The 25746-nt window shown below is 34.9% G+C and overlaps 4 protein-coding genes and 1 long non-coding RNA gene across 8 annotated transcripts; 2 read left to right on the forward strand and 3 right to left on the reverse strand.

Annotated features, from left to right (window-relative positions):
* The first annotated feature begins 2579 nt into the window (after positions 1-2579).
* On the forward strand, positions 2580-5115 carry LOC111778790 (inactive LRR receptor-like serine/threonine-protein kinase BIR2). The gene is made up of 2 exons (XM_023658768.1): positions 2580-4568; positions 4834-5115. Exon 1 carries the CDS (start codon positions 2686-2688, stop codon positions 4501-4503), a length of 1818 nt encoding a protein of 605 aa, XP_023514536.1. The 5' UTR covers positions 2580-2685; the 3' UTR covers positions 4504-4568; positions 4834-5115.
* A 3866-nt stretch (positions 5116-8981) lies between these two features.
* On the reverse strand, positions 8982-12827 carry LOC111787975. Of its 4 annotated transcripts, none has more exons than XR_002814094.1 (6): positions 12681-12827; positions 12495-12587; positions 12215-12281; positions 11148-11569; positions 9635-10577; positions 8982-8997 (listed from the first exon to the last, which is right to left on the reverse strand). It is a non-coding gene; the product is annotated as an uncharacterized LOC111787975 (long non-coding RNA). The 4 variants fall into 4 exon arrangements; XR_002814081.1 differs by having other exon boundaries at positions 9635-10143; positions 10372-10577; positions 12215-12587; XR_002814100.1 differs by having other exon boundaries at positions 9635-9717; positions 9895-10577; positions 12215-12587.
* A 343-nt stretch (positions 12828-13170) lies between these two features.
* LOC111779099 (protein ENHANCED DISEASE RESISTANCE 2-like) lies at positions 13171-17256 on the forward strand. The gene is made up of 9 exons (XM_023662797.1): positions 13171-13563; positions 13774-13860; positions 14069-14284; positions 14441-14576; positions 14800-14962; positions 15216-15344; positions 15533-15727; positions 16688-16810; positions 16899-17256. The coding sequence occupies exons 1-9, from the start codon at positions 13395-13397 to the stop codon at positions 16989-16991; spliced, it is 1311 nt and encodes a 436-aa protein (XP_023518565.1). The 5' UTR covers positions 13171-13394; the 3' UTR covers positions 16992-17256.
* Positions 17257-18029: 773 nt separating this feature from the next.
* On the reverse strand, positions 18030-21580 carry LOC111787532 (probable prolyl 4-hydroxylase 7). The gene is made up of 7 exons (XM_023667868.1): positions 21271-21580; positions 21067-21153; positions 19883-19940; positions 19631-19793; positions 19371-19546; positions 19207-19267; positions 18030-18529 (listed from the first exon to the last, which is right to left on the reverse strand). The coding sequence occupies exons 1-7, from the start codon at positions 21363-21365 to the stop codon at positions 18234-18236; spliced, it is 936 nt and encodes a 311-aa protein (XP_023523636.1). The 5' UTR covers positions 21366-21580; the 3' UTR covers positions 18030-18233.
* Positions 21581-24812: 3232 nt separating this feature from the next.
* Positions 24813-25746, reverse strand: LOC111788330 (LOB domain-containing protein 27-like). The gene is made up of 2 exons (XM_023669008.1): positions 25016-25746; positions 24813-24912 (listed from the first exon to the last, which is right to left on the reverse strand). The coding sequence occupies exons 1-2, from the start codon at positions 25744-25746 to the stop codon at positions 24813-24815; spliced, it is 831 nt and encodes a 276-aa protein (XP_023524776.1).

A 25746-nucleotide genomic window follows, 5' to 3' on the forward strand; every position in this document is an offset into this window, starting at 1 on the left:
GGAATGGTAGAAAACGACGACGTACCAAGCAGTGGGTTGATGGAAACGATGTCGTTTGGGAGAGCTTCCACGTGAGCATTTCAGATGCCACGGTTTCAAAGGCGCGCAAGAAATAAGAGCTTTGCGGGACCCATGAGGAAAATAATTGCGTGAAATCTGAACTCTACTTTTTTGGCTTTTTATTTTATTTTATTTTATTTTATTTTTCAGAGCGCGGGTTTTTTAACGCTCTAGTTTTCCAATTTCAAATTTTGAAACGAGGTCGTTATGGCGTTTGTGTAGGTCCATTATAAACATAATTCAATTTCAACGTGGGCCTAGCTTTATTTATTATTTATTTATTTTAATTTCCAGTTTGATCTTTCTAATTTTAGCTCAAGTTTACAAATTACCCCGAAATTATGTTTATTTTATTTATTTATTTTATTTGAGCCTTTAATATAAAAAAAAAATGTTTGTGGCGTGATATTAATTTTATATAAATTAATAATTTAATATATTTTTCTGCTAGGCCTGCTTCATATCAGAAGATTCAGGCCCAAAATGGCCCGTACTCTAATTAAGGCCTTCACTTTTAAGCCCAATTAAGCCCAAGTACCATCTCCGTAATCAAACTCCTCCTCATTTGAAACTCTCATCTCCACCGTTCATTAGTGATCACAAAAATAATCGATAAGAATCCAGGGAGAGAAGATAATGGTTGTTATTAATTTTTTTATAATTCAACTAAATCTAATAAAAAATTTAACCGCGAAATCTAGAGATGTACGAGACAAAAAAAAATTGAAATCATATCAAATTTAATTTTATATTTATTAAATTAATTAAAATTTTAAAAATCAAAAGGGATGTAAACTTAAAATTTTATGAACTAAAATCTTAAGTTAATTAATAAAAATAAAACAAATTAAAAACTAAGTTAAAATAAAACTTCTTATTTTCATTAGTTTAATATAATATTGGGTAAGTTAGCTTAGAAGTAATGTTTATTTTTAAAAAACAGAAGAATCTTTCAAGAGAGTGATTTAGATTTGTTATGCGTTACAATAGTTTTAAATGAATTACATGATAAAAAATCTTGGAATCATAACCAATTTGACTAACTTGCAGAAAATAAGGAACTTCAATCCAAAAATAATTGGAGTTATTAATTCTAAATTATATATAATTGGTTTTTAATTTACTTATTTATGGAAGTTGGTAAAGAATCACCAAAAATGAAGAATATATAAATAAATGGGAAAATATATTAATATATTTTTATATATACATTAGAGATATCTATTTTATAGGTGAAGAAATGTTCGAACATAGAACAAAGTATATTTTCTTATTTGGTAACTCAATTATAGGAACGTGTATTAAAATGTGTTTATATTGAACTTGCATTTGAGTAACATCTTGCTTAAAAGCGCACTTTCTTGTTTGGTAGTTCAATCGCAAGAATTGCATACTTAAACGTGTTTAGTTTTACGCAATCCTATATTGGGTAACATTTTAAGAATTTTTCTAAGAAGCATATGAGTGAAAACAAAGTATGCTCAAATGATTCGTATTGATCTGCGGAGATAATCTTCACTCTTAAAAACACTTTAAGACAAATAAGCAATGTAGTCATGTAGCAACAAATACAGAGGAAAGTTGGAGTCATGAAGTGTCAAATCTAAATTCCAAATCCGAGTGTAGGGTGTTATAGATGACATTAAAGTATAATTTCTCACAACAGGATGTGATTTAGAGACAAACAATAGCAAAAGCTACCGTGCATATAACACTCATGTAAAATAGGGATACATGAAACTGAAACCACATGCAAATTAAACTAATCATAAAGATACGAGGTTATGGTCAAGAAAATTTTAAAATAATTAATAAACTCAATCATATGAACTCTAAAACTAAGATGTTTGACATAGAGTAATTCTTTGTTGAGTGACCTCTTAAGAATGACTCATGTGAGCGAGAATAAAACATCACAAAAGGACTTGTGTTGATTGGTAGAGAAAAAGTATATTTGATATTTAAAATATTTTTATATTATAGCACCACAGTAATTAAAAAGAAAAGTAATAATAATAATAAAAAAGAGATTTTTTTTTTTATAGATTTAATTCTCCATTTTTAAACAAGATTAAATGAACGAATAACTAATCTAGCTGGAATAATTTTTTTTTTTTTTTTTTTTTTTTTTTTTTGGGAAAAAGAACATTTTCCCTCCAATTTCGGGATTTTTTTTTAATAAAAAAAATATATAATTTAAGGTTTCAGTTTTTTTTCTGTTCCAAAATTGTATTTATGTGGTAGGTTTGTAGTCAAAGGCTTCACAGGATGTCTTTCCCTTCTTATTAACGGAAGACAGTCAAACCTTTTCATTTATTTAGACAACTCCAACTCAACTCCGCCCCCCTTTTCTATTCTCTTTGCTAAATTACCCTCCTTTTCTCTTTATTCCCATTTTACCCCTTCCTCTCAATTTTAATTTTACAGATCTTGGGTGGCATTTTGGGGAAAACGTTGGTCTTTTTATGTTTAAATTATTGGAGTTTTGATATTTATAAAAAGAAAAAAAAAATGGAAAACTTGAAAGCATTCATGTGAGGAGGAAAGCTCAAAAGGAGACCATCGTTTCCAGGTTTAGGAGCCTCAGCAATCATTTCGGGGGGGCTCTGATTTTTGTTTTTCGCCATGGAAATCTCCTCCAGCTTCCTTCTCTATCATCATCTTCTTCTTCTTCTTCTTCTACTTTCTGCTTCTCTGTCTTCTTCTGCAGTTCAGGAAGACGACATAAGATGTCTTCGAGGGGTTAAGGATTCGCTCGTTGATCCTCTTGGGAAGCTCAGTTCCTGGGATTTCAAGAACACGTCGGTTGGAAATCTTTGCAATAAATTTGTCGGACTGTCTTGCTGGAACGACCGGGAGAATCGCATTCTGAGCCTTGAACTCAGAGATATGGCGCTCTCTGGTTCCATTTCTGAGGATTTGCAGTACTGTGTGAGCCTGCAGAGACTGGATCTGTCTGGTAATTCCTTTTCCGGCGCGATTCCGCCGCATATTTGTAAGTGGCTTCCGTATTTGGTTAATTTGGATTTGTCCAACAATCAATTTTCCGGCCCTATTCCGGCTGATCTCGCCGGATGTTCTTATCTGAATTCGTTAATGTTGTCTAATAATGCGCTTTCGGGTACGATACCAGTTGAGCTTACGAGTTTGAGTAGGCTTAATAAATTTTCTGTTGCGAACAATCATCTCACTGGTTCGATTCCCGAATCTTTTAATAAATTTGGGAGTGAGGATTTTGATGGGAACAGTGAGTTATGTGGAGGGCCTGTTGGATCGAGCTGTGGTGGGTTGAGCAAGAAAAATCTAGCGATTATTATAGCTGCTGGTGTGTTTGGTGCTGCAGCTTCTCTGTTATTAGGTTTTGGGTTATGGTGGTGGTATCATTCTAGGATGAACATGAAGAAAAGAAGGGGATATAGGGATGGGAGTAATGGGGATTGGGCTGATAGATTAAGAGCCTATAAGCTAGTTCAAGTTTCCTTGTTTCAAAAGCCTCTTGTGAAAGTTAAGTTAGCTGATTTGTTAGCTGCTACGAACAATTTCAATGGTGAAAATATAATGGTTTCTTCTAGAACTGGAACTACTTATAGAGCTGCTCTTCCAGATGGCTCTGTGCTTGCTATAAAGCGGCTCAATACCTGCAAGCTTGGTGAGAAGCTGTTTCGGACGGAGATGAACCGGTTAGGATCGTTGAGGCACCCGAATTTGACACCCCTTTTGGGATTCTGTGTTGTGGAAGAGGAAAAGCTTTTGGTTTATAAGTATATGTCTAATGGGACTCTGGCTTCTTTGTTACATGGAAATGGTGAGATATTGGATTGGGCAACTAGGTTTAGGATTGGTTTGGGTGCAGCTAGGGGTCTTGCTTGGCTTCACCATGGATGCCAACCTCCATTCATGCATCAAAACATATGTTCTAGTGTAATTCTTGTGGATGATGAGTATGATGCTAGGATCATGGATTTTGGATTGGCAAGGTTAATGGCTTCGGATTCTCACGACAGTAGTTTCGTTAATGGAGATTTAGGGGAGCTCGGTTACATTGCTCCCGAATATCCCAGCACCATGGTTGCTTCTCTAAAAGGGGATGTTTATGGATTTGGGGTTGTGCTTTTGGAGTTGGTCACTGGCCAAAAACCTCTAGAAGTCACTAAAGCAGAGGAAGGCTACAAGGGTAACTTGGTGGATTGGGTTAATCAGCTAAGTAGTTCGGGTCGAATCAAGGACGTTATCGATAAAAGTCTTTGTGGAAAAGGGAACGACGACGAAATCTTACAACTTGTGAAAATTACAATGAACTGCATTGTTTCTAGGCCCAAGGACAGGTGGTCTATGTATCAGGTTTATCAGTCAATGAAATCAATGGCTAAGGACTACAGTTTCTCTGAACCAGACGATGCGTTCCCACTTTTACTTGGCAAGGGAGATAACGAACCCGTGTAATTCCAGAAACCGTACGTAGATGCCAACATTATATAGAGGAGGACTTGGGATTTCTTCATCTTCTGGTGAGTTCCACGTTTGTAGCTGACTTGTGTAGGTTCTTGGATTCTTAAGTAATTTATCTATTATCCTTTCTTTATAAGCTTCATTATTGATTCTTGCTATGTGATAAATGACCATCAAACACTCAAAATGTCATTGGTATGAGCTGAGAATAAGAGCATTTTGCTGTCGTAGCGTCGACTACCTAGAAATGTCGTTATTTTGTCGATAATGATATCATTATTTCATTTCTATTTGGTATACTCATAGATGTATTATTATATGTAGGTTAAAACTTGTTAGGATGTGTATATCATGAGGCATTGAAAGATCAAAAATGGCGTGTTCTTCTTTCGTCTCACCTGGTGCCACTGTCTACTCGTTTCGATATCGACAAATCTCGAACTGTGCTATTATATTCAGGTTATTCTTGTATAAATGTAGAAGTATGTATATGTAGAAGGTGAAAAATGTGTGTTCTTCACTTTCAGATTCTGAATTTGTTTTGAATGATTCTTATTATTGATTTTTAGCAGGATTAATGGTTATTTTCAACCCTGCCTGCTCCCACAATTTATTTATTTATTTATTTATTATTTATTATTTTGTTGCAAGCTGGTCAAAGTCAACACCAGACACATCTAATTGTCTATCCATGACACGCTTTTGAATATTGAAATTTCTTGGTTGACAACTTATTTGAAATACATGTAATTGTATATAAATTCATATATATTATTAATTATTATTATTATTATTGTTAAATTTTTCAAACTAAAATAAACAAATATGAAGGAAACAAAATAGAGTCAAACAAAATTTAAATAAATAATAAATAGATTTAATTCAAAGAATACTGCGGGAGATTAAACCTATTATTATTATTTATTTATTTATTATTATTATTATTATTGTTTTGAATTTTCTATTTAAAATCTATTTATTCAATGGAGAGAGAGAGAGGGCTTTCTTTTCAATTCAATAATTCAAAATTTTATTCATTTTTTAAAAATTTTAAAAAGTGGGTTTTTTACAATACAATTTCAGGCTACATACCATTTTTGCAAAATAATTAATTAATAAATATAAAGATTTATAAAAGGTTACCTTTTTTATTTTTTTTTCCCAAAGAAAAAAAAAAACTTGAGTGAATTATAATTGTAATAAAAAAAAAGTGACAGTTCAATCTCAAAATTTCTTATTTATTTTATGAAAAATAAAATATTAGGTATTTCTTAGAACAAATTTCAAAATTCAAGAGTGAGGATAATTTAAATAATTTAATAAAAAAAAATATTATAAAAAAAAGAAAAATAAAAAGAAAAAAGGAAAATAAAAATTTCTTCGTCTTAGGCATATGGGTTGCTTAGGGGATCCCATTCAATCCTCCTTTATTTCATGCCACTGGGTCCCCAGCTCTTTATTATTATTATTATTATTATTATTTATAATTTTTCTTCTTGTTCTTTCTCTCTTTGTTTTTTAATCATTCAAAAGATTTCCATCTTTTTATTCCCATAATTACTTTGACCAATTCAAACCAAAATAAATAAATTAAATGAAACAAAAGATTTATGCCTTAAATGTCAATTCTTATTCCTCTAACTCATTTTTGCTGTAATTTCTTATGTCTAAGATTTGAATCAAGATTTAGAATTCTAATTCGACACTTGATAGCTTCGACATTCCCCTAAAACATGGTCACGTTATTTACTCCTTACTTTTTAAGAGTGAAAACTAATGCTACAAACCAACACAAGCTTCCAATATGCTATGTCGTTACTCGCATACATAATAAGAAAATTTATAGGGAGGTCACTCAATATAGAATTGCTCAAAGTAAAGTACGCTCAACCATAAAGTTTCTATGATTGAACAATTGAAAAAGAATATACATCTTATTGATATAAGTAGTAATTTTCATTTACTTTAATCATTCTATTACCAGGATCGCTCTCAAATTTGATTTCGGTTCATTCATGTATCTTTTATTTACTCGGGTGTCACATAATCTCTCCTAATTTTATTAGACACTTGTAAATTTTGAAGTTTTATATAAAAAAAAAAATTAGAAAAATTGTTTATGAAATTTTAGAGTATTTTGTAAAGAAACAAATATATGAGAAAGAACCAAGAAGATGAAGATGAAGATGAAGCTGTCGTGTTGAGGTAACAGTGACAGAGTCCGGTCGGAGGAGAGCGCCCACAGCCTTTCTTGGGGGCCGCTCCCTTCTTCTTCTTCTTTTCTTTTTCTTTTTCTTTTTCTTTTTCTTTTTCTTTTTTTGTTGTTGTTTTTTTCTTCTTTTTTTTTGCATGCATCGTAGAGCACGTCATTGTTCACGAATCTGTCTGAATTTTACACTCTCCCAAACCTTTTGAGTACAATTATCAAAAGTCCAATCTTTCCTCATCCTTCTCCACGTGTTATCTCTCCCATTAATTTTATTTATTTTTTCTAAACATCATAAATATCCCTCAAAATTTAAATATTTTTTGTACTTCCGAAAATCAATTAAATTGTTAAATGATTTGTAAAATCAACTTAATTGTAGCTTAATGTTTTTTTCTTCTTCTAACTAACCTAAAAATTCCTATTTTAAATTCGAAAGTTTCTAAATAATTTAATTTATTTTTTTTATTTAACAGTTTCGTTTTCAATTATTTTTCCTGATTTGAGATAGAACTACTAGACAAAGTTGTACAAATGGTCCCCCTTTTGTTTCCATCCTATTTTTTAGAACTACTTTTTTCAAGTTCTACTAAAATTTGAAATTAGATTTTAAAAAATATTTTAAAAATGGTACACACCATTCCTTGAAACAAGTTTTATATTAAAAAAAGAAAAAGAAAAAGAAAAAAAGAGAAGCTATCAAAGGCAATTCCTTAATCCTTTATTATATTCATTTGAAAAATATTCCATCACTTTATTTCACAAATGAGTTAATTAAGATTTACGCGGAATTCCGAGATAAAGGATAAGCAATTAAAGTTGGAGCAGGTTTATAGGCCACTTTTTACTATTTAAATCACCAATTACAAGAATCAATCATTTTCCACTTTTTAAGAATGTGTCGCCTAAAAGCATGGGAAAAAAACAACAAAGATATTAATGGAAAATTCAAGTTATACATATACATGTGAACGACAAGAAACAAAATATAATAACTTCAAATTCCGAGAAAAACAAAAACTTTGCATCTTAGATCGAATAAATGATGACTACTAACAACTGAAAATTTTTCTGGGAAAGTTATCCAAAATCTCTTTACCCCCAAAAACCCACTAAGAACAGTTGCCATGTCAGTGCTTTAGGGGACAAAAGTCTCAATGTAGGATCTATCCTTGATGGAGAGCATAAAAATAAAAATAAAAACCATTTACTTACAGGTAAAAAAAAAAAAATTAACTGTTCATTTCTGAGCCTTTTCTGCAGCTGATCTATCTCCTTGATTTGCTTAGGCTCGAACTGGTGGTTGTTTGGAATTCTCCACTCTCCTGAGATTCACATTTTGTGCAAAAAAAAAGAAAATCATCAGCCCATGTCATAAAGACAGAGTATCATGCTGCAATGGTTTGTTGCAAAGAGAAACAATTTTATGTAATCTGTCAAGCTTATGAACTAAAGTGGTCAAGTTCTTGCCCCAATGCCTTTAACAGCTCATAAAAATAAGAGAAAGAGTGATAAAAAAGAACTTTTGTTCTTTTTTCTTTTATGGGGGGAAAGAAGTGAGACTATCTCCAATATCAACACTTCTCAATTGAAATAGTTTGTTGCATCCCTTTAACAAACTCAAGTTGTTAAAACCAAACAATGAAAAAAAAAGAAAAGAAAGCACACTGGTTAGAGGCAGAGCAATACATTATTTTAAAATGATCAAATGGTGGGGGTTTGAATGAATTCTGTTCACAATTTTGTAGTAAACAAGGAAACTAATAACGACAATTGGAAAAGATGAGAGCAATAGAGTAGCAGTTCCTAAATTCACTAATGGTAATAGAACTCTCAGTTCCTTATCTTTCTTCTAATTGAAGTAGGGTGGTCACCTTCAGACGCGTTAATTTGCCTTTTTTTAGGGACAAAATTCAATGGTCAAATTTTTCTGTCCTCAAGATGACAAAAATTTAAAGAATTCTACACCAAAGCGTCAAAACCCACAAAATTAAGGAGATAAAAAATATAAAAGAAAGGAAGGAGAACAGACGAATAGTTCAGAAGATACTTGCAAAGAGAAGAAGAAAAAGAAAATAAGCAAGCATATCTGCAATTTTAATATATTAGATCAAGTAGAATTGCGTACCTGTTATGGATTGGATCAGGTCCATTTGGTACTCTTCTCTTGCTGACAGAATAGGAATCAGAATGCCAATGAAAGACATGCTTCTCGCTTCCAATCACCTTCCACTGCATGTCTGTCGCTCTTCTGGATGCTGGGCTAGCATTATCAATCCCTCCTATGAAAGAAAACCAGATGATACCAAGAAAGAGAAAAACTCCAAACAGAAGCCTAAAAAATCTACAGTTAGGTTCCATTACACCCAAACCTTTTTCCTAAACTCACAGCTTCCAATTGACCAACAATGGTCATCATCCATTCAGAACAGAAACACAGAAATGACTAAAATCAGACATTTTCAGGGCATGGAAGTGAAGATGGATAACTATAGACTAAGAAAGAAGAAAGAAGAGAGATGGAAAACTAATTCGGTTGGTTGAGGTATTGGCGGGTTGTAAGGCTGTTTTGTTTGTATATAAAGACGGTATCAGTGAAACTGTACTTTGTGTTCGCGTGGGAAGAGAGAGAAGGAATCTGATTTAAACGCAGAAAAGTAGTTATTTATGTCACTTTATTGTGGAAGAATGTGTCCATCAGCTCCTTTTTCTTCGCCTTAGTTTCTGCATTTTCCTATAGCTACAAAAGGGGAATTGGGGGATCTCACTATCTCATAAACTCAGAGCACTTAACATCAGGTTCGTAAAGACGAGGCATAGCCAAATCTCCAAATATTAGACTAAAATTTGCGAAGAAGATAAAGTGTTAATCCCAATTAGGCCAAATGTTACATAGTCATCAGAGAAATGATTGCTCACCTGAAGAAATTGAGGCAGTTGGTTTTGAGTGTCTGGTAGTTGATCAGCGCCCAATTATTGCAAGGAAACCCTTGATTTTAAACCTTGTTTTGGAAAACAACATACAAGCAATTGCTATCAGAGAACAATGAAAAATGAATACTACCATCTGTTTAGATGCGCTGCTGTCGCAAGCCCACAGTACACAATGAACTAATCTGGCTCAAATCAATTCTGAAGGCAAATCAGAGCAATTCAACTAAGAAACAAGTATCTAATACCAAAGTAGATTGATGCCCTTAAGAACCATTTTCTTTGTAATTTCATGAGGCAGGCAGCTTCGCATGTCTGGTTACAAGAATTCTGATTACTGTAAATTGATTCTGCATTCATGTGAGCAAACGAGGTCCGAGCATGTTTAGGACTCTCTCCCACGTTCATGGATGTGAATATTAGGGCTTCCCAATCCACCGACTCCATCTTAGAATCCTGGAAAATTTTACTCAGTGGTCCTACTAGCAAGTGGCAAACTGAAAAAGAAGAAAATATGATCAAAGAAAATACAGTGGAACTGTTACTGGATCCCAAAAAATGAAGAACAAAACTAAAGGATAATGAAAAGTCGAAGACTATAAGCGAATAAAGTATTGACATGTTCTCAAATATCTTCTTTCCCTCGGCATGCCATATTGAGTATTACATACGCATGCATATACACATGTTTAGATCCAATTTAATTATGACAGTAGAACTTTCACATTTGGAATTCTGTCCGAAGTAAGCAGGTTGGCGTAGGACTTGTTGATCCTAACAGCTTCCTTCATCAATTCCCAATGTTTTTCCTCTATCATAGATGAGATAGCAGCACGGTTTATCCGCCATCCCTTCCATTTTCCCCTTTACAAGACTGTATTTTTCCATGATGTCCGTCTCAGTCAGCTTGGCTTCTCTGTTGAACTGCAACCTGCAAGAGGCAAAGTCATATGCCCTGTGCCTATAGACCTACAGTGGAGTCTTAGAGTTAGTCCACTCCACGAACCGCGCCACCCCCCCCCCNTCCCCCCCCCCCACATCCACACCATACACAAAATTTTAATAATGATTTTATTGTCAGAAAAAAAGAGTGTCAGCAAAGCTATTCAGGATTCTAATTTGTCTTGCAAAGCAAAAGCAAAAAAAAAAAAAAANAAAAAAAAAAAAAAAAAAAAAAAAAAAAAAAAAAAAAAAAAAACCAAAGAACTTTTGCAAAATCAAATAAGATATGATAAGATTCTTACTAGTCGAGTACAACAGAAGTTTGGAATAACCAAAGCAGCACAAGAATGACCAAGGTAAACTTGGAGATCAGTAAGTCCACAAAATGCACGATTCTGAATACTACACAGGCATACTGACACTTTAATGCTGGACACAACCAAAAAGATCGATAAAAAAGATATTTGAGTTCCAATACAATCTTCTAAAGTATGTACTACCGCTCACTGGGGAAATAATTAGGTGGTATATTCTCTGCCATGTTTTCTTTAAGGCTTACCATCATGAAGCTTGGATATATATTCTAGAACTAGACAAAGCGCAGGTGGCTGTAGATTCACCCTTGACCTGCAACAGTTAGGAACCCTGTACTTCCAAGATGCCAATACAATCAAGAAAAGTAGTATCAACATCTGGATACTGCAATGCCCAATAACCAACAGAATGGAACGATGGCCAATGCTTCAAAGCATGCAGCACTTTTAAATTCTTTGATGGAAAAGCATGCAGCTGTTTAAAATACACTCGGACCACTTGAACTTAGGCTTGTAGCAACTGTTGCCGAACAATGTCACAAGCTAATTTCAATCGGCGGCTACAGAAACTTCATCAAGTCGTTTTAACCTTTTCTTTTCTTTTTCCTTATCAGCCCACTTGGGTCCATAAATTGCCAAGTGTCCGACCAAACCGCCAGTACGTAGTCTGCAGTTAGACACAAATATATTTGTAACTCAATAGGGAAAGAGATTAAGAGAAAACACATAAATAATTCTCACCGAATGCAGATCGCATGTCCAGACTTCAATAAATACAAAGACAGAAATAATTCAAGTTGATTAAGTTGATGATTAAGTTGGCGCCTATTGAACATGATTAAGTTGATGTAGGTGTGACTGGAATAAATCCAAAATGAAATAATTCAATCAACTTACAAAATTAAACTAATACTATAGCTTTCAATTTGTATAATTTGATATTTAAGAGGGATATCTTTAATCCAAATAGAGTATTTGTTCATCTCCAGCCTCGTAAGAAAAGTTCTATTACCAAAAGAGCTTCAATATCAAATTATACAAATATTTCTCTCTCCTTTCCCTTCATTTCGAAATTTGGAAGGAGTAATCTCTATGGCAGAGATAGATATCCCCTCTGAAGGATGGCCTCTCTACCTCGGAAGATATACAGTGGATAGTAGAGCCCAGAGCCAGGGAATGATTGACACTTCTGAGGATAGAATTAATTGAAATTTGATATCAATGTAACGCTATCACAACTTAAGGCTACGCAATCTTTCTCCCAGCACAAAGCACTAAACAAAATGGAAAAAAGAACAAAACTCGTAAGTACCTTATGTGTCTGCCGTTGAGGTTTAAGATTCTCAGCTGGAATATGCTTGCCTTATACCGATTTCGCACTTCAAGGAAACTTAACGATCAGAGAGATTAAAAGAGCAACTCGAACGAAGAAAATTAAGCATTATACCAAATATCCAAACGCTCAATACCATAGCCAAGATGACGAAATTGCACAATTCAAACAGGCAAGAATAATACAAACTATTCATGTTTGATGTTTGAAAGGAAATGAAATAAAACAACCATCAGAGAGAGAGAGAGAGAGAGCCAACATTAGTAGAAGGTTCAGCAAAAACTCATCAGGATCAATTCCACGCAGCTCCAACAACTTTTTCCTTCGCTCCGTCTCCGTATCATTCCAGATTCTGAAAATAGAGAATCGAAAGTTTGATAACAGCATAATATATGATGCAATAAAATCGTCTTTCCATTTCTCCAACACAACAACAGGAACTCACTCTACAAGCAAACGATAATAGAGGAGTGCTCGATCTGTAACACAATTTGACGAGTCGAAGATTCAGAAAAAACAAGCTAACATCCGATGTTAGCACTTGCTCCCAACGAAGAAAAAACCGGGAAGGACCTCTCGGATGGCTCAATAAAATTTGGAGGGAAAAATATCCGTCCAGGCGTAACTACATAAATGGGCCAGGCCCAATAACTTGGGCTTATAGTATCGCAGCCCAATAATTAAATTCGGGCCATTTATTAATTGGAATTTTAATAGTTTGTTGGACATAAAAAGATTATTTGATAATTAAAATATAAATGGATCATAAAAGAGGGTTATTAATTAAAAGATAATGAAAAAAACGCAGGTGTTCGGACAAAGTCGCGGGAGCAAGAGATGACACGTGGAGACAATCAAGTAGGAATGAGGACCGTCGGATGAGGACCGTTCAGCGTTTGAACGAATGAGGACCGTCGGATGACAATCAAGTAGGAAGAGGAATGCAATGCAACCGTGATGAATATTAATTGTGCAAACAAGGAGAGCTTTGGATTGCGTACGCGATTCGTCGACATCGCTTAGCTCCGATTCCGATTACGAATCCACATTAGAACCCTCAAACTCACACAACCTGCATTGCGATTCTCTCAACCTTTTCCGTCCGATCTGTGCATCTCGGCTCCGCCACGGGGAGGAGGAGCCTACCGGCCACCGGAAAATGGGACTCTGCGGCTCCAGGCCGGTGGGTTGTGTCGGAGGAAGACTGGTTCCGGCGGGAAAAAGGAATCGGAGGCGGAGACGAAGAAGTATCAAGCGCCGAACATCATCCCTAAAGCTCGATTCGTCTTCTGTGCATAATCGGCCTCAGTCTACCCCTACATGTGCAGGTTCCTACATGCACTTTCCCTTTTGTCTACTTTTTAGCTTTCTTTGTCTCTACCTTTATTTTTCTGATCTTGAATTCTTCTGATGGTTGGCGATTAGATTTGGTGCATGTTCTTCAGCAGTTCGTCACATATCAGCTACATTATCTGATGATAATAATAATTTCGTTTCTGGGGAATCTAATTGATTCGTTTTCCCGTTATTTGATCTAGGTAGAGGAAGTGTCGATGCGGCATGGTTTGATTCTACTTCAGTCCTTGATTCGGAATTTGATGACGAGTTTTATAGCTTTCGTGATGGTAGGTCTCTATAGTCATCTTCATTAATATCGACTTAACGATGGATACTTCGTTTTTTTTCTTTTTTTAAATAGCTCTGAGTTCGCACCCAGATTAAATATTTCGTCACCAAAGCATCGAAACACTAAGGAACATAATAAAAATGCTGCGGCAATTCTTGCTAAAAGATCTAGTTATTGCAGAAATGATTTGACCCCCATTTTTGTAGATGAGGTTTCCACAGAAAGTGAAAATGGAAAAGGAAGTGAAGCGGTTGAGTTGAACAACTGCGGGCTTCTTCCAAATACTTGTTTGCCATACCTTGCTGCTGGACCCTCAGTTGAAAAAAAGAGACAAATCAACCAAGGAGCCCCAAATTTAAGGAGAAAAGCATCTTCAAAACTCTCATTTAAGTTGAAGGAAGGACACAATGATCCAACGACATGTGAGTGCTTTCACTAATCTCTTCACGTTCGTAGTTTTCTTCTTGTGCTGATGTGCATTCCCAAATGTATACTTGTATGAGTATTGGAATTTCTACTTCTAAAATTGGAGACTAGCGAGCCTTGTTTAAATTACATGTCTTAATTTTTTGGGCCAGTTTCACCAAGGGCGCCTTTGCAAAGACCAATAGCAGGCACTTCAGTTCCGCACTGCCCATTAGAGAAGAGAATGCCCAATTGTTGGTCACCTATTGACCCCAGTGTGTTTAAAGTCCGAGGGAAGAACTATTTTAGGTCAGTCCATTATGTTGTAGCTATTTCCATGTCTGGTTCTTTTCCTTTGTTTTCTTTAATTTCACATGTATTTTAATTATATTCTATTGATATCATAAGCATGTACAAAAGTGAGGATTCCATGTTCAATTTTTTCTTGTTCCCTTCTTTTTTTTTTTTTTTTTTTTTTTTTCCTCCATTGGAGTCAGCTTACCTGTGAATCCACTAAATTTTCTCTCGACAGAGATAAGAAGAAAGAGTTTGCTCGAAATTGTGCTGCATATTATCCCATTGGAGCTGATGTCTTCTTGTCTCAGAGAAAGGTTGATCATATTGCCCGTTTTGTGGAACTTCCTGCCATAAATCCAGCTGGAGATGTCCCTTCTATTCTTGTAGTAAATGTTCAGGTGTCTATATTTTCGTTCTGCATTCCTTTCCTTGTCCCAGTTTTGGTGTTTTGTATAAAATCTCTTCCATGCTAGAGAGCATTTCATCAGTAATTTTGTCTCGGCATTAACTAAGTACCTGATAGCTATTAATAATTATAAATGTTAAGCCTATAGCTATATCCTCATATCATGTATATATGTTAGGAGATAGTTTCTGTTTGTTAAACTCCTTGGGCACGCTGAAATTATAGTTAGTTATTGGATGTATTAGGTACCACTGTACCCTGCTACAATCTTTCAAGGAGAAAATGATGGGGAAGGCATGAGTGTGGTTATGTACTTTAAGCTATCTGAGAGTTATTCGAAGGAACTTCCAAGTTCTTTCCAAGAACATTTTACTGTAAGTTGTCTTAAACTGTATGCTTGTAGTTTTCTCTTATATTTTCTATGTACCTATACATTTCCTGGATCTTGTCCTACAATTGTTTTTTCAGGGAACTTAATCTATTCAACCTTCATGTTCTCGTATTGGAAAAATAACTTTTAAAGAAATTATATAATATATAATTGGGTTGTTTTCCTTGACAGAAATTAATTAATGACGAAGTCGAAAGGGTTAGAGGTTTCCCTCTGGATAGCATTGTACCGCTCAGAGAAAGATTGAAAATTATTGGCCGAGCAGCAAATGTGGAGGACCTTCATTTGAGTGCAGCTGAAAGAAAGCTTATGAATGCGTACAACGAAAAACCTGTCCTCTCACGACCTCAACATGAATTTTACTTGGTAAGCATTGCTTTGATCTATGAACATGTTATGTACATGGTTGTTGCTGCAGTATATGACATTTTAGTTTTACACGGTTGGCTGTGATGATGTGTGTCTTTTATATCACTTACTGCTAATTTTTCGTCCCTTGCTACAAATTATTTGTTTTCAGCTGGAAAAAGAAAAACTTCGCTTTGTTTTCTATATAGTTGGCACTAGTGCCATAGATAACCTTTTAGCATTACTAGTTAGGATGATAACTAAAACCAACAGGCACCTCTCAGGGCAGTTCGAGTACGTCTCTGGATAACTTCAAGTGCTTGTACCTTTTTACCGTCAGATTATTTGTTTTTGAATGGAAAAAGAAACTTGGAATTTTGTGCTAGGGTGGGGATAGGAGTTGCTTCATTTTGTTGTTACGCTGATCCAGACATCACAATATATTTCTCATGATTAGAATAGATCATTGAGATGAAAGGAACCATAGGGAAGTCTTTTTATACGTCTTTTCTATTAGGAAAAATAAAACAAAATTGTTTTTTATACGTCTTTTTATACATCTTTTTATACGCATGTTTTTCTTATTGTGTCTTGTTTAGTGTTTGTTTGAATGCTGAATCCGCGCAGGAAAGTTTCACTTTTGTATTAATTGGCTGCCAAAGTTATCTTTTTGAATGAAAAGACTAATTCAATGCTGTCATTGTCATTGCCAAAGTTATCTTTTTGAATGAAAAGACTAATTCAATGAAAAATAACAGTAATTCTTTTCGGGTTTAGCTTGGAACAATTAAAGTTCCTTTCTGGATTGGCAAGTCATGATAATTTAATAAGAGTTCCGCACGAAATTCAAGTCTCCCTTTATGTTACAATCTTTACAAATGAAAAGACTTTCTCATTCTACTTTATTTCTAGAAAAGGTTCCGTCTCCCAGTAAACAATAATTCATTTAGAATCATATTCTCGTTTCAAATTCTGCAGGGGGAGAAATACTTCGAAATCGATTTGGACATGCACAGATTTAGCTATATCTCAAGAAAAGGTTTTGAATCCTTTATTGACAGATTGAAGCTATGCATCTTGGATTTTGGCTTGACAATTCAGGTAACAAACAAACAATGTTCATCATTTCTCTTACAGTTCATAGGATCATGCCTAAACTATTTGCTAATGTGGTATTGTAATTCAATAGGGAAACAAGGCAGAAGACTTGCCAGAACACATGTTATGTTGTATTCGACTGAACGAAATCGACTACTCCACTTATAAATCACTGGGTATTTAAAATGCATAATCATCAACTGTTTGTGATGTCTGGGAGGGAAACACAGAAATAAACGCAGTGCTGTTCAGTAAATAGAAGATTAGCAAAGCAAATCAACAACAGAAACAAAAAGTGTAACCCATTTTGGCATAATGTATTCCGTTATATATATTATATATATCTATATATATATGCAGTTTGTAGTTGTAGTTCTTGTACAATCATTCTTTCGTTCCTGATAATTCTGTAAAAGATAGATTATTCTGAAATACAGATTTTGATGAATGCCAAAATTCTGTTTACAGTACAAAATTCATACTTTCAATTTCATTGATTATTTTCATAAACTTGCATACATATATATGAGCACTAAGATTAATTAATAAAATAATGTTTTCAGATCAAGGTTAAAACTATCTTCTCAATGTGATATAATTAAGCAACTTGGATTTGATTATAACAATTTTATAATTTGAGGGTCTAGTTGAAATAATAAAATAAAAAAAGAATTTTCTGGACTTTATGGAGAATATTCTGGACGCAATTTCAAGGAAGAAGCATCTTCACCAACCTTTGTTGCTTCTGACCATCATATTCATTTAATTAAAATGGCTGTATTTGCCAAATTATGTACAAAAAGAACAAACAAATTTTTGTTCAACAGTCTTATCGACTATTCTATTCAACTAATATGAAGGCATCTGCCAAATTGGATGAATTCAAATTTGGTGAAATAAATGCCACCGACACCATTGAAGTCAAAAGTTGCAGCTCAATGAACTGAAATTCCGAGCAACTACCTAAAAGATAAATGCTTCACCATCCTTTGCACTCAAGATGGCCTTGCCATCTTCAATGCTTAAATAATGGTGATGTATTTTCACCATTTATGTAGATGTCCACACGATGAGGTAGGGACGGAAAAGTCCTCCTCGTACGTGTCTCCATTCCCATCTAATATACCCTTATCTTTACCTTTTAGTTCATTTTTTATCATTGATCCTGTTCAGTTAACAAAGATTCAATGTATGCGGGTCTCATAAAAACCAACTTCAATGGTTAAATAAGCATCTCAGATGAATTGAAATTTATATCGTTGGAGTGAAGCAAAAGATACAATTTATGGAAACAGATATAATATCCATTTGACCACCCACCTTATTTGTATAACGGAACAGAAGCAAAGCTATATCTAGTTAGTGTCGAATGTTATATACATGATAACCATGACAGAATGGAGACTTGGTTGTTGTAGTTTGTAGTTTAGCAGGCTTGGCAACTCTTCCTACAGTATCCTGAAGCAGTTTCAGAGCCCAGCATGTACCTGGGGTTGTTTTTGCACTCACCGTTTTCGGCCCACAAAGGGCAATTTTCGTTGAAGTCCATGCAGCCCTTGTTTGGGAGAATTGGGTTATCAAAGGATCTGACGTGAATCCATTTGGTTGCACTCCATTTCTCACCCTCAATTACAGGGCAGCTACCGTGCATGCTTCTCGGATTTGTGGTTCCATCCACATTGAGGCTGAAGAACAGCAATGCATCACCCTTCTGCGGTTTAACTGCAACAACCATCACCCCCAAGCTTTAGAACACATGGACACCAGAAATAGAATACAACTTCATAATGAAAAATTGTGTCTTTTCTTTAGAACACATTGAATTCTTGGCTAAATCCAATAAACAAAAATGAGTTGAAATTAAAAAAAAATAAATTCAGCTTCAATTTAGAAAACATTGGTAAAAAATGATGTTAAAAAAAATTGATATGGTTTGATTTGAGTTGGATTGAATTTAAATAAATAAAATTATATGGATTAGGTTGAATTAGATATTTCTATTTATTTAAATTTTATTTAATTCTATAATTTTTTTAAAAGAAAATTCTAACAAAAAAAAAAACTGTTTTTTTAGTATTTTTAATGCAAAATGTCAACCAATTATAAATTTTAATTCAATATAAACTAATTTTTTTAATAAAGAAATTGAATAAACGACAGGAACTAACTCAAACTAATCAAATTCAAATATTTTAATTGTATACAGCTAGTAGATCTTGTTCTCTTTGAATTATCTCTTCCCAATTTTCGTTCAAGTTGTTAAAACAGCCCAAATATACCCCTAATCGATATTGTCCTTTTTGAACTATCACTTTCGAGTTTCTCTCAAATTTTTAAAACACATCTAGGAAGTTTAACTAAGAGTTGATGGGATTAAAAAAGAAAATTACAAATAGTACCTGCATAACCCATTCGAGCACAATCAGACCAGCTATCATCCTTTTCTTGAGACTCCTTAAACTGCATAAACACAGAGGAACAACGCATGCCTATTAATTTTCAGAGAGATAAAGAAGAGAGACGCTGCAGAGGCAGTGGCATATATATATATATATATATATACCTCTGAATGTGGAAACACGGTCTCTCCACCCTTCTCAACATTGGATAAATACATCAAAACTGTGGCTACTCGGTGGCCACCCAACTCCTTATTCACCTCGTCCACAAAAAAATCAAAATGCGGTTCATACTTCTCACCATTCTCATAGTGCAGAATTTGAATTGGCTCTCCATTTTCTGAATTTTACCAACAGTTTCAACAAACAAAGCTAACTTTCATAACCAGAATATACATATAACATATAACATATACATATATACCTAGTGGAAGGAATGTCCATGCCGCAATTCTGGCTTCAATGGCAGCAATTATTTCATCCTGCCCCTTCAGCACGAACGTGCCGGAGCTCGTCCGGACTTTACTACTTACTCTCTTACCGGACTTATTATCTGCTACCATCGACCTCTCTAACCTTCCCCTTGACTATTCCCAAAAAATGATACAGTCAAACAAACATTTTACAGTTACCACGCGGTTGAATTCAAATCTAAATTATTCCCTTATTCACTCACCAGATTGATTAGGTGATCGCATTCCTTATCAGATAGAAATCCCTTATATAATAATGCCCTGTAATTTGCACAAACACATCCCCAGTAAAAAAAACTAAAGCCACTAAAATGTGGTTTGGGTATGTAACTGTATAAGCCTACAGCTATAATAGATATCGTTAACTTTGGCTGGTTATGTATAGTTATTGTTAACTTTGGCTGGTTATGTATAGTTGTCAACTTCACCGTTTTAAAATATGTGTTTGCTAGGAAAAGGTTTCCACGGATTTAAGAAATGTTTCGTTCCCCTCTCCAACACACCGGTGTTTGGCTCTAATACTATTTGCAACCGTCCAAACTCATAGCTAATAGATATTGTTAGCTTTTGCTCGTTACGTATTGCCGTCAGCTTTACCGTTTTGAAACGCGTTTGCTAGGGAGAGGTTTTCACACTCTCTTTAAGAAATGTTTTGTTCCCCTCTCCAACCGGTTGAAGGGTCACTAGTAGATATATGATGTGTTGAAGGGTCGCTAGTAGATACATGTATAAATAGATACATGTGTTAATATATATATATATATATATATATATATATATATATATATATATATGTTTGTTGGCATTGGTGGAAGGCATAGAAAATCAAACCAAGCATTTCTTAGTAGTTGTTCAAAGTTCTTTTCTCTCAAAGAATTCTACCAAATTTATCTGTTGTCACCAACACAACCGACGTGGGATCTCACAATCCGATTCCTTGGGGGCCAACGTCTAGCTGACACACTGACTCAGTATCTAGCTAACCGACATGGGATCTCACAATCCGATTCCTTAGGGGCCAACGTCTAGCTGACACACTGACTCGGTATCTAGCTTTTATACCATTTCTAACCGCTCAAACTCACACCTAACAGATGTTGTTCGCTTTGGCTAGTTATCTATTATCGTTAGTCTCACGGTTTTAAAACGCGTCAACTAGTGAGAGGTTTCCACACCTTTTAAGGAATGCTTCATTCCGCTCTCTAACCGATGTGGTATCTCATAATACACTCCCTTTGAGAGCCACCGTTTAGTGTTTGGCTCCGATATCATTTGTAACAGTCAAACACATAGTTAACCAATGTTACATATTGGCGTGAGCCTCACTATTTGATTAGAGAGAGGTTTGAGAGTATATGAGAAGCGAATTGTGAGAAAGAGAGATGACCTAGGTTGCCAGGAGAGCTGAGTGACTCGAGTTGGATCGAAAATCAGCGGAGATGAACTCCCCTTCAACCGAAGTGCAGATCCGCCTCTGAAATTAGAAGAAAAAAACACGAAAAATCAAAATCCAAAGGCATGCGTAAGCGGAATCATGAAAACAAACCGAAGAGTAAGAAGAAGAAGAAGAAGAAGAGGAAAAGGATCATACAGTTTGTTGTGCGTAAGCGATTGGGGCAAGCGAGCTAAGGCAGTGAAGACGAACAGATAGCAAAGGGAAAATGTGAGGAACCAACGGGAATCCATCACCCAAATTCAAGCACCGAACACTTCTTTGGTTGGTGTCGGAGAAACGGATTTGAAATTTATTACACAATTTCAACTGTGAAGACCATGAATGAGGATGAGAATCGGTGGGCTGTTTTTGAGAACGGTTTCAAACTTGGAAATTGTACCAATGAAACAGCAAATATAGGAACGATTTTGAATATTGCAGAAACGGAGGATTTTGATTATGCAATTTTCATAAAACGCTAAACTTCTTACTAAATATACAATTATGCCTTTATAGTTAATTTAAGACATTTTTATAATAAATAATTCCATCTCTCTCTCATATTCATCCAGGAAATTGATATTTGCATGAAATTGTAGCTTGCATGGTTGAAATCATAAGATTCCTTTTTTTAAAAATATATATATATATATTTCCTACTTTAATTCAATAATTCAAACCATTATTTTTTTCTTCTGGATTTGAATTAAGTTGAATAATGGTTATTCGTAGAGGTGTTCTTATGATCAAAAAAATTCGACCAACCCAAATTATTCGACTCAAACCATAGAGATTGGGTTAGGTTGGATTTTTTTTCGGTTTGAGTTGAATTGAATTTCTAAAAAACCAAAATCCAAGTCGGTTCGTGGATAAATTTTTTTACAAAAATAAGGTTACAATCATATTTTATTTTTTAAGATTACTATGAAATTAAAAATATTCGACATTTGTAAGTAATGTTTGTGATCGCTATACGTTTTGTAAATGATATTTGTGTTTTATGAGAATTTAGTTATTAAGGTAATGTATTCGTAGATAAGTAAAAAAAAATAATAATATGGTATCCTAACCTAAAAAAAATGATTGATTGTGTCCGAGTTGGTCTAAAAGATTTCCTCAATCCAACAGATTCTGATACCATTATGGTGAGATCTCAAGTTAGTTTGAAAAGAGAACAAAATATTTTTTTTATAAGGTGTGGAAAGTCTCGCTCTAAAAAGCACGTTTTAAAATTGTAAAACTGATAACGATACGTAACGAGTAAAAGTGGACAATATTTATTAGTAGTGGCCATGGTTTGTTACAGTGGTATCATAGTCAATCATCAAGTGATGTGCTAACGAGAAAACCCTAAAATTGATAATAACCAATAGCGGTGGCCACCTACCTAGATAAACTCGTGTCATGCAATGTCCCTATAAGAAGAGTTGGTAACACAAGCTACCTTGAATACTCAAAATTTTGAAGAAAAAAAAAATTATTAGGTTTTGGTGCCCTATGAACATTAACGTCAATTTATACCACTCTATCACATAGATGCAATTGGTTCGCTATGAACAATAAATAAGCTAAAGTCAAATCTAATAGGATGTTAATTTAATGTTAATAAATGAACAATTACTCACCATTCCCACCTATTCTTTTCTAATAATATCTAACAAATACTTCCTTGATGCTAAAAGTGAAGACTATTTCTACGAATCATAACATGGTAACGATACAGGTCAGGGCTGGTAGATATTGTCATTTTTGGACTTTCACTTTCGGGCTTCCTGTTTAGGCTTTAAAACGCGTCTACTAGTTAAAGGTTTCAACACCGGTGATTTGTTCTTCTCCCTAACCAATGTGGGACATCACAATCCACCCTCATTCAGGGTCCAGCGTCCTCGCTGGTAAGGTTTCCACACCGGTGATTTGTTCTTCTCCCTAACCAATGTGGAACATCACAATCCACCCTCATTCAGGGCCCAGTGTCCTCGCTGGTACTCGTTCCTTTCTCCAATCGATGTGGGACCACCACCAAATCCACCCCCCTTGGGGAACAACGAGAAGGTTGGCATATCGTTCGGTGTCTAGCTCTGATACCATTTGTAACGACCCAGATCCACCGCTAGCAGATATTGTCCCTTTTAGGCTTTCCCTTTCGGACTTCCCCTCAAGGCTTTAAAACACGTCTACTAGGTGAAGTTTCCACGTGATTTGTTCTCCTCCCCCAACTAATGTGGGACATCACAAACATGTTTTGTCTTCATTCACATCCATTTTAGGAAAATTCTTAGACAGTTACCTAACATACAATTGTTTCAAGTAAAACATGTTTAACCATGATTGAGTCACAAAAAAGGAAGGTGCATCTCGTTAGTATAAGTATTGAGTTTTAATTCTTTCAAGTTTTTCTTACTTATATTGTTCTCAAGATTACTCTCATTCGAATGTAGTCTCGATTCATTCATGTATCTCGTTTTTACCTGGGTATCACATACTTAAACACATAAGTAAGACTTGCGAGAATCTCTCGAAGTTACCAAACTTATAAAAAATAAAAAAAAAGAGAAATGTTAGATCAAACATGGAAAGAAAAAGAAAGAAACTCATAATTCAACCCTCCTCGAAAGCCTAAAAAGTAGAAATATGTGGAATTAGTTTGTAGAATTCTCATTTTTGGTAACCTTTTGTGAAATTCCCTAATGATTTATTTGACCGGTGGTTTCATGGAAACTTCAGTATGGTCGGGTTCAAGATGCCTTAGAGCAATTTCCAGTGCTCTCTTCGACTATTCTAATTCCAGCATTTCTGGTCAAAAAGCTTAGAAAAATGGACAAGTTGAGCAATTTCAATACATTGAGAGAACGCAATTTCACAGAAACCCCTTGTGAATTTAACGTTACATGAGGAATCTACCATGGCATTGCTTCAAACTTGTGTATAAATAATGAAGAGGCTTAGAGATTTTGAAACCATCAATATGGTGCGAAGATTGAAGTTGGAGGATTCATGTTGCAGGAGAGATGGCATCGTCTGAGCAACGCGGTGCGGAATATTCATTACAATTTCGGTATCAGATTGCTTGTAGCGGATGCCATCCTCCTGCACCATGATGCCTTTGCAACTAATTATAAATTTCTCTCTTTTCTCCTCCTCTTTAATTTCTGGTGAGTGTTCTATTTTCTTTAAATTTAAAGTTCCGAAATTTTTACTTCATTTTTATTATTTTTTTTATTCTCTAACTACTCTTATAAATAATCTAAATATGGTAAATTTTAATTAAATACTTTAAAATAAATAGATATTTTACCGATTAACATTTTTCTTATAAAAAAAATTGTTTTCTCCTTATCTAGTAAATGTGGGACTCTATATTGGTATGATACTGTTTACTTTTAGTATAAAGTTCCATCGATCTCTGTAAAGTTTCTAGCCATGCACAAGCACATATATTAAAAAAAAATAATAATAATAATATTGTGTATATATATATACATACACCAAAGCCATTGATTTTATTGAATAATGAAATGTGTAAACTATGCCATGATCTTCTTCTATACAAAAAGTTGAGTGAAAAAATCAAAACTCAAGGGATCGCTCAACTGATCTCAGCTCTTCCTTTATTTTGATCAAACTTTGATAACCAACCATAAACAATAACAACTAATAAAGACCAAAATCTAAACTTCCTTACATACAAATGTTTGGTCTTAACTTGTTAGACTAAAACAAGCTGCAGCGTTCTTGAGATCGGTCCTCGATAGATACTCAGCCGATGGTTCCGACACATCTTTGAAGGTCGATTCCGCACTGCGAACCAAACCCACAAATCCATCAATTTTTAACCAAAATGTTTAACTAAATGCGAGCTCTTCACTACTCTTCTATACTTAATTAAAATGTAACTACGAACCTAGAGTTACATGCTTCTTGAGATTCAACATACGATTGTCGATCATCTGCAATTGTGTCAAATGGAATTTCATCATAATCATGAGAAATTTCCATTTCATGTTGCAGTACAGCGGGTATCAAATTAGATTGCATTAGCATCGATTCAACGTTAATCCCAAAATTATCATTATAATGTTGTTGAATTCTCAACTCCTTCAGCATGGAACCAATATTATTATGATCATCGTTATCAACATAAACACCACCATTGTTCACATTTCCAAATAATAAATCATTCCCATCTACTCCCAAACAATCGTATTGTTGTTGTTGCTGCTGTTGCTGCTGTTGCTGCTGTTGTGTATAAACGGGAAAAACGACGTCGTTGTCGTCGGCAATCCCGAGGTCCTTCATCATAGATACCCTAGCTTTTACTTGTTGGAGTTCTTCACTCACTTGTTGTATTTGATAATGGAGTTGCCACAACACGCCGCAACAACCATAAACCGGAAACCTAGAGCGCATGTTGGACTCGTAGATAATGGAAGTCATTGTCTCGTCCTTTTGCGAGGGGGGGACTTGCTTAAGTATGTTCATGATGTTGCGGACGCCGAAGAGGCGGTGGGCGTTTTGAAACATCTTGGGCTGATCGGCTGGGAAATATGGGGCCAAGGGGCAGTCTTTGGAGCAGCGGCGACGTTGGTATTTGCAAGAAGCGCAGGCTTGGGTGGTGCCTCCTTTCATGGTCAT

This window comes from Cucurbita pepo, chromosome LG01 (genome assembly GCF_002806865.2).
Source record: "Cucurbita pepo subsp. pepo cultivar mu-cu-16 chromosome LG01, ASM280686v2, whole genome shotgun sequence".
In the NCBI taxonomy this organism is placed as follows: Eukaryota; Viridiplantae; Streptophyta; class Magnoliopsida; order Cucurbitales; family Cucurbitaceae; genus Cucurbita; species Cucurbita pepo.